Here is a 12,378-nt window from a genome sequence, read left to right as displayed (position 1 = left end):
TGCTGTTAACAAAGATATTAATATTCTTAAATGTCTTTGGGACATTATGGGGTCTCTAAAGTAAGGATCCAGAATGTAAAAAATCTGGTTTTATCCTGAATCCTGAATATAGGATTTTTTTGGGGGGGAGAGAGTACATGTATATAGCTTTTCCAAACTTTGTGGGCAGAAAGCATCACTGAACTTGAAATGTCCTTCACTTTTATAATAAAAATTTATTATACAGGGAAATTTAAAGTATGTATATTATGCACTAAAACCCACACTTTCACAACATTTGTTGTTTTCAACCAGAAAATGTGAAAGTTAAATAAATATTTGAACTTTTAATAAAAGGGCAGAAGGCTGAAACCTCAGTGTACTGCTCTCCCTAAGCCACTAGAAACCAGATTTTCACAAGGGCTTGTAAAAGGCTGCAATTCTGAATGTTCTCTTCCAATCTCTCCAAACTGGAGTCTTTAGAAAACTGATGGGACAAAAAGAATTGGAGATTACCTTCAAGAGTTTGAGATGGGTGGCAAAGGGAGGCTTATAGTCTTAGCAGGAAAGTATACAGTTCTTTTGGGGAAAGCTGTAGTCAGCCCTAAGCATATGACAGTACACAATGGAGCTCACTCAGGGATTACTATATGAAAGCATTATCAAGTCAGTAACTTTATAGCAAGTACCTAATCAGCTCTTTGCCCTATTTATATTGGAATAATACGAATCATTTTCTACTCCATTCCCAAGCTGGAAATATCAGTGACTGCTCCTTCTTTCCAATTTATAACATATCAGTACAGTATGTTACATACAGTACAAAGTACTTCATACACAGTAAGATACTTACAATTTCACCATACTGTATTTGGGGTGGGGTGGGGGGCGAGAGGAGGGAGAAAATAGTTGAACCTGAGCTTGATGTTTGCTTTAAAAAAACTATTTTTAAAATAAATTATTTACATTCTATTCCCTGGAGTTTGTAAAAGTTATTGTTATTGTGACTAAAGCCATCAAACTCAGTGTTTTTATTTCACACCACAATGCTACTCTATACTACTTATCTTGTTACTAAGCTAACCTATTCTGCTTTTGCTAACCAGCTGTTTATTTCAGAACTGGTACATTTAGAGTAGCTAATATAACATTTCATTTTTTGTACATTTAAAATGAACGAACCCTTAACCCACAAAATGCTTCAGTTCAATGCCATTTTTTCTCTCAGCTGATTATACTGTATGCTTAGTTACCACCAATGGTTTTAGTAACCATTTGAGCTACAGGACAGTAATTCCTGATAGCAAAATGAGAGGGAAATTAAAAGTAAGAAATTATAAATGAAAAACAATTAAAAATATGCTCCAGCCAACATTAAACAGTATGCCATTTATTAAATATATTAGTATATAGCATATTACAAATGCTATATATACTACAACATTTGTTTAAGCCAAAAATTCCAAGAAGCACAGAGAAAACAAAAAGGGAATTATAACGAAGAACAATCCTTATTTGTAGGAATTCAAATTTTGTGCTCTGAAACATCAAACCATAATAGGCATGCTGCTAGGCTAATCAACACCAGAACCAAAATATTCTACAATTTTCCTCTTCCTCTTACATTTTCTTCTCTCTCACCCCCCCAACACCTCTACTTATGCAATGCAGTGAAGATTCTCAGAAAAACAAGTGTATTGAAACAGCACTATTTCAAAGACTAAGGAATCCTATTACTAGTTCAAAGTCCCTCTAATCAGTTTAACAGGATTTGATAAGATGCTACACAGCACATAAATGTATTATGTATCCTATCAGTGCCCCTCCAAACATTTGTATTTCAAACAGCAGCATCATTTGGGTTGACTGCTGATGAAGAATGACGCAGCAAGATAGCAGCATAAACATTTTAAGGGCAAAGCACTTTGGATTTTCTTAAGCACTGTCATTTTTAGTAACAAAAATAAGCAATTAGGAAAATATTTACAAGCTTACTTTATATAGCTTATTATACATGCAAATTGTTTTATAGTGCAGTGTATGCCTTCAAAAATATTTGTGTTTAGCTTCTAAAAAGTTAATTTAGTCTTATCAAACTATCATTTTAAGTTGATTTACCTGTGCAGTAGAACTTTGTAAGCCATTCTGATTATTTTTGCTATTCCAAATGAGCATTTCATGTAAAAACACTTCATTTGAAAAACTATACAGTATGGCAATCTCTGTTGACTATCCATTCTGCTTGCTTGATCTCAATAGCTGCCTGTAAGATGGCACTATTGGAGTGCTGCACTAAGCCCTGCAGTCTACATAGAAATAGACTGCAACATGAGGTCACTACTGACAATAAGCTGCCCAATCAACATTTTAGCTCTAGTATGCTTTTCGTTCTATTACTTCTTGGTGCAAGATGGTGGATCATAAGGACTTCTGACCAGATTAGCATCCACTTCCTCAGTATGATCACCACATTGAAAAGAAACCTTAGCATATTCAGAGGAAATAATATGATATGGAATAATATGAACAAATAATATAAAGATAAACCCTGAGTGGAGTTATCCTCAATATACTCAAATTGCAAGAGAGCTAGCTTAAGTAGTTCTTAAAAGTAAGCAGCAGTGGGCTATGAAACATGTTTATCACAACAAATACTCCAGCTGTTTTAGAGGAGGATGAGCACCTGTTCAGAATTATTTAGGCATAGGAAATCCTGTCCATGCAGGATTTATATAATATTAAGGTAGCTGGAACACGAGAATTCATATTCTCCTTTTGTAGAAGCATTTAACAGTATCAACAAAAAAGTGCTTATCTAACTCAATCGTAATTTTTACATTACACAAAATTATTCAGGCTAGAAAACTAAGCTTTCAGAGAAAGGGAGACCATGAGCAGGGCCATCTCAAGCATGTCGGGCGCCCTGACACGGAGATTGCTCCGGCGCCCCCGCCCCACCCCGTTTCTTGCCGTGGCTGGTGGGCGGGCACAGTGCGCAGCGCGGCGCCCCCTGCTGGCCCGGCGCCACCCAGCCTACCCCTAGAGCCGGCCCTGACCATGAGCCACAGCCAAAAGCAGCCATACAAATGTCAAAATAAAGACCACAAAAAGCTTCCACCTTCAACTTCACAATGGAATGCCTATTCTGAAATCGATCACAGCATAATTATTACAGAAAGTGGATAGTTATGCAGTTTTGCAGGTCTTTATCGTACCTTACTCACATCATTACTAAAAAAAACTGCTACAGCAATGCGCTTCAAAAAGTAATCACCAGACTACAACTGGCATCAGGACAAGGTCCCAGGTTTGTATGCTCCCCATCAGGGTTGTTGTGACTACTCTTGAGTAACAACCTTCCACATGCTTGTCTTTCAGAAGCTTTTATTAGTGCACATTATTTACAGTGTAACGAACTGCTGGTTTCATGTCTACTGCTCGAGTCAGATTCCTGCACTGCCCCCCTCCACGTTCTAGACCAACATGAAAGCCTCGGAACTGAGAAGCGTCTCCCTTTCCTCCTCCTCAACTCCGGCGTCGGGGGGGGGGGGAAGGGTCTCCGTTCTGACTGATTCCTGTCCTCTCTCTCCCTCTCTCCCTGCCTATGGAGCAGGGGCTCTTGGATGTTGCCAGAGCCCTGGCACTCCCTTTCCGTTTCCTGACTCCCTCCATCAGACCCTTCGCTCTCATGACTGCTGGGAGACGAGCTGCTTCGGATGAGGGGGGGCTGTTCTCTGTAAGCCCTCCCCCTTACACTCCCTCTTCTCCTTGCTCAGATTCCCTGACTTGGTTCGAGGCAACACTCCTGCTGTTACCATAGCTTTCCTGGCTTAAATATACAGTATGTGCAAACCAAACCTGGCCCACAAACCTCTATTGAAAAACAGTTTGAAGTGGTTTTTAAACCTGAATTTGTCCATTTTAATTATTTTTAGTCATTTCAGTTGTAAAAAACTTGTGTTCAGAAAATTTTCTGAAAAAGATTTGTGATATAGTTACTCTCTGGAGGAAGCAGGCCCCACCCCCTGCCCCGTTTAGCAGGCTAGACACCCAAAACACCCTTGCCATTGCAGCAACTGCTTGATTTTCTAAGGACACAAGGCCCATGCAATGGCTCCAATACTGGAAAAGAAGCAAGGACTAGATATGAAACAGCAATATGGGTTGTAACAATACAGGAGGAAGATGTGGAAACAGAAAAAGTATTATGGAAATGGTATAAAGCTAGAGAGGATTAGCTGTGTGGGATACTACATAACAATCATATGATGAAATCCAGTAGGTTTGGTATTATTTTGACCTCATCTTAAATTTATGCATTATTTCCAGTACCTATCTTCCTTAAAACAAAACAAAACAAAAACACTTCTATTTTACCATGAAGCCCCCAAATTGAAACTTCACAAAATGTAGAAAAATGTAGAAAAACTTCACAAAAGTTAGAAAAGAGAGTTTCTACATCTTGCACTTTTGTCACTCAGTCAGTAAAATCCATGTTCATTATAATATTCTTTTTATTCCGGAATATATAAAGTCCATTTCTACTCAAGTAGTTATATATATATAGATATATATATATAATACAGACAGGAGGGAGGTCTAAGCACATGTCGAATCCTAACTTAAATCAATATAATATAGAATGGCTAAATCAGACTTCCTCAACCTCGTCCCTCCAAGATGTTTTTGGCCTACAACTAACCATGATCCCTAGCTAGCAGGACCAGTGGTCAGGTATGCTGGGAATTGTAGTCTCAAAACATCTGGAGGGCTGAGGTTGAGGAAGCCTGGGCTAAATGAACTGGGCCTGCTGAATTCTTTGGTACTGATTGAATCAAAAGCACACAAAAAACATGAAACTACTTCATAACCAGATTCTGTGAAATTTTAGTAGACAAGGCACTGATATAGATAGTAAAACAAAATGGATTTTTGTCATGAAAGAAGAAATTTTTATACACAAGAAAACCAGGACAGTGTAGCAACAGACAGGCACTTTGGGGTGGAATGTGGGAAACTCATATTCAAGTCATTTCTCAAACTTATTAACAACTCACTGTGTGACCTTGGATACGTAACGGGTACTTTTCCTCAACCAGACCTCTCTCATGAGATGACTGAAAAGCTAAAATTGTCCCTGTAAGTTTCTTAAAGTAAGAGTGGGATACAACATGTAATAGCTAAATTCTGGAGAGCTATTTTCGAAATGGAAGCATATAACAAAAAATATAACTAAACTCAAAAGCCACAATGGAAAACATAAGCAGGTATATTAAAGTAGTCAGGAAGCAGTACATAATCTAGGGATGGTGTCCATATTAGGAACCTTCATACCTTGTTGATGCTGAAACGCTACATGACTCCAAGATGCTCTCCATCATTTCTTGGGGCTCCATCTCCTGCCTGTATTCTGGGTCCTCCATGTTTTCTTCTTCTTCTTCTTCTGGCAGTTCTTCAGACTGTTCAAGCTTTATATCTTCTTCATCCAACAGATCATTTATCTTTAAAAACACACACCAAGTGAGACCACGATTTCTTAGAAAGACAGATTTATTAAATTAAATTAAAGTGTGAGAAGTGTGCTCTAAAAATAAAGTTGCTTAAGCTTTTTTAGCAGGCATTTTGTGATTCAGATCTCAGCACTAACATAGAAAACAAAGCCAGCCACTAGATATATTTTCTAAATAAACATTGTCCACTATAGCCGTATCATCTACTGTCAAAGCCCAGATATGAGGTAGTTTCAATCAGCTAAGACAGGCATCCCCAAACTGCAGCCCTCCAGATGTTTTGGCCTACAACTCCCATGATCCCTAGCTAACAGGACCAGTGGTCGGGGAAGATGGGAATTGTAGTCCAAAACATCTGGAGGGCCAAAGTTTGGGGATGCCTGAGCTAAGATATTCAATTTTAAGCTATTGTACAGCTAGAGAAAAAGCACTAACTCCCCATTATAGGATTAAGACTACTGGGACATGTTGGATAGCCATGTTCTCAGGCAGTAGTCTTTCTACCTACTGCATTTTTAACTGGCAATGCCAGTGATTTAATGAAAAGTGGTTTCAGAGCCAAAACCACACGTGTACAGACAACCGAGCAGTGCCTTGCTTGGCTGGCTAAAGCAACCCTATATAAAAACTCACCTAAGATTTACTTGTTGCCACATCACTGTAGGAGACAAATTAAATTCCTCATTTATTACAAAATAACTCTAGTCCTTAGTTAGATTGAACCACCAAATAATTTGTTTGTTCAACTCCATTCTCCAGGGTGCGTGGGCAAGAATAAAGGGCAGGAAAAACTGCAGATAGGTAGAGTTTACATTGATGAACATGTTGTAGAAGTTCTAAAAAGAGGCCCTAACATCAAAGCACAAGTGTAGTTTGAGCTCTGAATACTCCGTCTTTAGAATCTAGATCTATTTTAATTCCCAAACAAATAACTTTGCTTTCTCAAGTCTAAGCCATAATAAACAGGATTACAATTTCTTAACAATACAAAACAGAGGTAGTCAACATGCTGCCCTCCAGATTTTGTACTACTGCCCTAGGCATACCTAACCATCAGCTATGCTAGCTGGAGCTGATGAGAGTTGGAGTCCAACAATATCTGAAGGGCACAAAAAATTTGCTTCACAGGGTCAAGTGACTCTAGTGGAAACAATACCTACCAGAACACATATCCCCTCCCCAGAACTTTAATTTGTGTCACAGTCTGCAGAAGATTAGAAATAGGACTCTTTACCAAGCAGCAGCCAACCAACAATTTCTTCCAAGTTCTCTACAAATGTCAGATGATCTGGGGAAAGGCGAGGGTGTTGGCTGCAACCTCATATAAACTGCTGGCTGGTAAACCAAACCACTGTAAGTAGACCCTTACCTATAATCTATTATGAAGTTTCTCTAGGCTTTTTTAATAGCAAAGTCTTATATTAAATTGAAGCTGTACACAATTCTTACCTGCTCGGTTACTGAACTTAAATCATTAGATGAAAAATCTTCCTCTTCATTTTCAAAGAGTTCATCATAATTCTCTAACAGTCCCGCCATTATTCTGCTAACAAGTTCTTGCTCTTTCAGATCCTCCACATCTGTGTAAATGCTAACAAGAAAGGCAAAAACTAAATTTATTATTTCTGAAACTAATTCCTCAAAGGTTATTAATATGTTCCTACAAGGGGCTTTGGGGTGGAGACAGAGATCCTCAAGGACATAAAGGAACTGTCTGTGCACATACTGAAACTTTACATCCTTCATTGCTGGCCACTTAATTATTTAATTAATTTTGTATACTGCCCTATACCCGCAGGTCTCAGGGCGGTTCACAAGTCACAATATAAAAACACAAAATACACAATAAAAATAAAATCAAGAATAAGACCAACCCATAGGAAAGGCAGGTGGAGGAGTCTGCACTGTTGGGCGCCGCGGCCTAAAGGCACCCATACCCACCACCATGTAAGCCCTCAAGGAAAATGCTGGGCAGGGAAGCTTTTTGGCAAAACTGTCTGAAGGTTTAACAGCTCCTGTTTGACAGAGCCTTTAATACCCTTGACACACAGCTGCTGCACAATCCCTACCTTCCTCCCAACTTTGGAGCTGGCAGTGCTTAAATAATACCTGCCCAACTCTTCAGCTTCAAAGTTGGAAGGCTGGCCACATGTCATGCTCACCAGAGGGTGGCATCACAGTTGCTGCGGCATGCTGAGTAAATATGTTGTGCATCTAATGCAACATGAGTAACTATGCATAGAAGCACAAATGGTGGTAGGTCCACTAAGTGGAAGCAAACATCATAAACTTGGGATAGCAACCACAAATAAAATTAAGTTTTTGGGAATTTGATTTGATTTGATTGTACAGTAGTACTTCGGTTTGCGAACGCAATCCGTTCCGTGGAGGTGTTCGCTCGGCGAGGCATTCACTCACCGAAGGCACGCTTCTGCGTGTGCGCAAAACGCCAATAGAGCGCTTCTGAGCACGGACGCGCAGATCGCGTCCGCGCATCCAATGCCGCGGAACCCGGATGTAAACACTTCCGGGTCCGCAGCGTTCATAAACCGAGGTAGTCATAAACCGAGGTTCCACTGTACAGGAGAAAAATCAGCTTCTTATAGCTTTATATAATTATCCACTTCACAACACAGACAGGCAGGATAAATACTATAAATATTAAACAGACTAAAGATCAAGCAAACAGCTGTTAAATCAGGATAAACCCTTTTTATTTTAAATACTAGAATTCAGGAAGACATTGGAAACATTTAACTTTGGTTTAATTATTTTCAATGGCATTTTCTGTGCCATACAGAGCGTGCTCACGTACGGTTTATGTGTGTGGTACGGAAGCTGTACTTCTCAGGACAGAGCAGGTCTGTGTAGAATTATTAAAACAGCAGAGAGCATTATTGGCTGCTCACTCTCCACCTTAGAACAAATCTATACCACCAGGTGCCATAGAAAAGCACTAGACATATCAAGAGATCTAACGCACCCTGGTCACCATTTCTTTCAGCTCCTGCCATCGGGACGGAGATATAGAACTATGCAGGCAAGAACGAGCCATCTCAGGAACAGTTTCTTCTCTAGAGCGATTTTGGCCTTAAATGGAAAGCCTGGACTTTGAAGTCATCTTATTTTACTTGTTATTTGTATTATATTTACTGTTTTTAATTAGGTTTTGTAATTTTGGATTATGCGGAATGCTTTATCTGAGTGGATGTAGCAACCGAGTAATTTCGTTGTTCCCGCAAGGGGACAATGACAATAAAGATATCTTAATGACAATAAAGATATCTTATTTTATGTTGTTACAGCAGCAAGGAATAAAATACTGCGTTCAAGGAAAACAAGCTTATTGAAGAGTGATAGCAGCTAGTTAGAAAAAAATGCATGTTTACTGCAAAGTCACATTCAAAGTAGCCAACAAGTTCACATTATCTAACTTACTGAAAGATATCAGGACCAAAAACTGCAGCTAGAGAACTTGCAGACCAAATCTCTTCATGATGCGTTGCTACATTAGCTAAAAACCTACACAGAAACTTTAACAAACTGTAATTAAGAGGCGGAAGCTGCTGCAAGAGAAACCTCAACTTTCTTCCAAATTCATCTTCATTAAAATCTGTAAATATGACAGAAGTATTGTTAATAAATGCCAATACGTCTTTGAACATTTAACAAGACAATGTTAACTTCAGTAGTACAAATGTGTAACCAATATGATAAAAAGTTCCACTTGATTCATTGGAAATGCTCAGGTTTTTGTTTTTCTAAAAGGTTCAAAACTTGACCAGTATTCAGCACTTACAAGTTTCATATTAAGAGCACATTTCCCCTCATTTTATACTTTTTCTTTTCCCAATCGATTTGATATTTCAGTAAGCTCCTAGGCATTCCTGCACTGCTAATCACCTATTCCTTGTGAAATTCCAGCATTATTCTTGGACGCAGTTCACACTAAGACAAACTATGGCATAGTGCAAATGAGCAGGTTCTTGAACAGCAGATCAGTAAGGATTTTCTGTTCCTCAAGACCAGCTGATGCTGTATGCCAAGCCATGGTTTGGCTTAGCACTACGTCCAACAACAAGCTCAATCCAGATAAGCCGCAAACTGTAGTCAAGGTTTGCTCTATGGCTTACTGCTTGTTATTTATCAGGGCAGGGGGAGAATAAACCACAAACATGGGTTCAGGCATAACACCAAGACAAACCATGGCTTAGATCATAACAGCAGGACCAGAAGAACAGCAAAGCAGTCACAAACTTCTCTCTGGGAGCCCAGATAGTTCATTTGTACATTTGTGGTAAGTCATAGCTTAGGTTAGCACTATGCATGAACTGCGTTTGCTGAACTGTAGTTCTGATGGAGTGTTCCAATAACCACTCTATGTCCTGGGCAAAATAGAATCTGGAATGACAAACTTGGATGTCCAGTCTTTTCCTTCGTGTCTTAAACCTTTCTTTAATTTTTTCAAATAAATTTGGTGGATTTTTGTAAATGTCAAAGACCCAGTTTAAATGAACACAGAAGCTATGCACCAAGGGAGAGAGGGATGTACCAATCATACTCGCTAAACATCTCCATCTTGCCTCCAGACCTGCCATAGCATTTTTGTGTATTGAGTGAATTTAAAATCAACACACACAGAACTGAACTACATGGCTGTTAACCTACATAAAACCCAAAAATCAACTAAATGACTCAGAGTTATGGGTGTTGGATTATACATCATGCTATAGCAAATATTCTGTTTGCACATTGATTAACTGGTAAACCAGAGGCAGAACAAATGCATGATGGTAATTTGGTTCTGTTCCCTGACCACATGTAGCTTGTACGTTCATCCAAACCAGATCAAATTTCCCAATTATCTTCATATAAATGTGGGGTTTCATACAGAAGAAACCCACAACAACCCTAATGTTTTGATATGCTTATTTCTTGAAGCTATTTAATCCTTAATAAAAGAATTCCAATACCTTGAGAAAGTTGTATCAAATGCATATGTAGAGTGCTAGGAATAACTGGTTCTGGAAGTGCTTGAAGAAAAAATCTAAGAAGACTAATAGCTGAAGGTACATCCGCTTCTTTAACCAGATCCACATCTTCTCCATTGTCATATCTTTGCCGAAGCCACTCCACTGTTTCTGCATTTCCATTGACTTGAAAAAGTCCTTCTTGCTCTAGACCTCCTTAAGTTAGAATGAAAATACAAAATTCAGTACAACTGCTTATTTTAAAAGGTGCATATCTTACAGCATTATGTGTGATCCTGTGTGAAAGACAGAAAATATTTTTATTTTAAAAAAATAAACCTTACTATAATGCTCCCCACTCAATTACACTATTGAGGTATGATATCTGAGATAGCTATAACCCCCATATTAACTGATTAATCACTTTCATAATATCATGAAGTTCCACATATGGTGCAGAGAAAGGGGAATGTTCAGGAGAGCCTTTCAAGCCCTTTCCTAGCTCAACAGCTGCACAACTGCAGTGCTGCCAGTTGGGTCTTACTATCTGGTACAGTGGTACCTCGGGTTAGATGCTTCAGGTTATAGACGCTTCAGGTTACAAACTCCACTAACCCAGAAATAGTACCTCGGGTTAAGAACTTTGCTTCAGGATGAGAACAGAAATTGCGCAGCGGTGGCATGGCGGCAGCGGGAGGCCCCATTAGCTAAAGTGGTACCTCAGGTTAAGAACAGTTTCAGGTTACGAACGGACCCCCAGAACGAATTAAGTTCTTATCCTGAGGTACCACTGTAGTTGATATCACCACTCACCCATTAACTCTTGCAGCCCAGATGGGAGGGGATCTGAGTTGTGCCAAAGCAATTACTTTTACAAGAGGCTCTGAGCCAGTGCACCCTGCACTCCTTGATCTGACCTGTTCACAACCTGATGGGGCAGCAGAGCTAACTTCGAGCTGTGTAACCTTACTCTGGAGATCAAAGCAGCTTGCTCATTTCCCTGTCTGACACCCTCATCTTCCTAAGGCCCAGGAACTCTGAGATCAATGCACCCTGCATTTCATAGGCAGTTCCCTCAGAGTGCAAAGGCAGCTCAATGCTCCCAAAGTCTTTCCCACAGATGGAAAAACATGCTTCTCTCTTAGGACTCTGATCCTAAACTTTCAGTAGCATAAATTCCATGAAAGCATAAACTTTCAGTAGCATAAATTCCAAGTGTTTAGACACATGGGGATTCTAGAACCCTGAAGGTGGCAAACATTATTAGAAATAAAAGGTAGGAAAAAGCAGGAAGAATGTCAAAACAGAATACAAAATAAATCAGAGCACTTTGGCTCTAAAACTGACTAATCCCAGCCTATTCACTACAACATAGTCATTCTGGTCTACTCACAAGTAAGGAGGATGGTCTGCTTCCTGGTAGAATGGGGGGACCCAGTCTAGAGCCTGATGGTAGGAGGGACACAAGCTGCAAGAGCAGCTCGGCTGTTAAAGACTCTATCCCTCCCTTTGGAGGGAATGACAGATAATTAGTCAAGTGGGTCACGTCTCCCAGGTAGATAAGCGTTTGCATAGAACTGGCAGGAAATTTGTAACAGGATGGTTTAGAGAAACGAAGTGGGAAGACCAATGTCTGTCTTCACTCTGCTGGCTGTACTTCAAGTCTTATTTACAGATGTGAGCAGCTTCCTATGGACTGGCCAGTTTTCAGAAACCACTTGGGAAAACTAGATTAGCGTCTATAATTATATTTCTTGTGTGACTTATGAATGGGGGAAGGGCTGTAGCTCAGTGGTGGAGTACATGCTTCACATACAAAAGATACTTGGTTCAATCCCTGGCAGCTCCAGGAAGGGCTAGGAAAGCTTCCTTATCTGAAACCCTGGACAACCACTGCCTGTCAGTGCAGGCAATATTGG

At 39.7% G+C, this 12,378-nt stretch overlaps 1 protein-coding gene across 3 annotated transcripts in view; it reads right to left on the bottom strand.

Moving 5' to 3' along the window:
• Positions 1-12,378, bottom strand: part of FAM13B (family with sequence similarity 13 member B) — a 52,094-nt gene that overhangs the window by 27,714 nt on the left and 12,002 nt on the right. For all 3 annotated transcript variants that reach the window (XM_035105541.2, XM_035105540.2, XM_035105542.2), the window contains exons 4-7: positions 10,463-10,675; positions 8,928-9,102; positions 6,939-7,080; positions 5,314-5,480 (exon numbers count right to left, since the gene is read on the bottom strand). In XM_035105541.2, coding sequence (XP_034961432.2) covers positions 5,314-5,480; positions 6,939-7,080; positions 8,928-9,102; positions 10,463-10,675 — 697 coding nt within the window. The remainder of the gene's footprint in view (positions 1-5,313; positions 5,481-6,938; positions 7,081-8,927; positions 9,103-10,462; positions 10,676-12,378) is intronic.

The sequence above is a fragment of the Zootoca vivipara genome, chromosome 2 (assembly GCF_963506605.1).
Source record: "Zootoca vivipara chromosome 2, rZooViv1.1, whole genome shotgun sequence".
Taxonomy (NCBI): domain Eukaryota; kingdom Metazoa; phylum Chordata; class Lepidosauria; order Squamata; family Lacertidae; genus Zootoca; species Zootoca vivipara.
The sequence above is the reverse complement of the archived record's forward strand: the minus strand, read 5'-3'. Positions and strand labels throughout refer to the sequence as shown.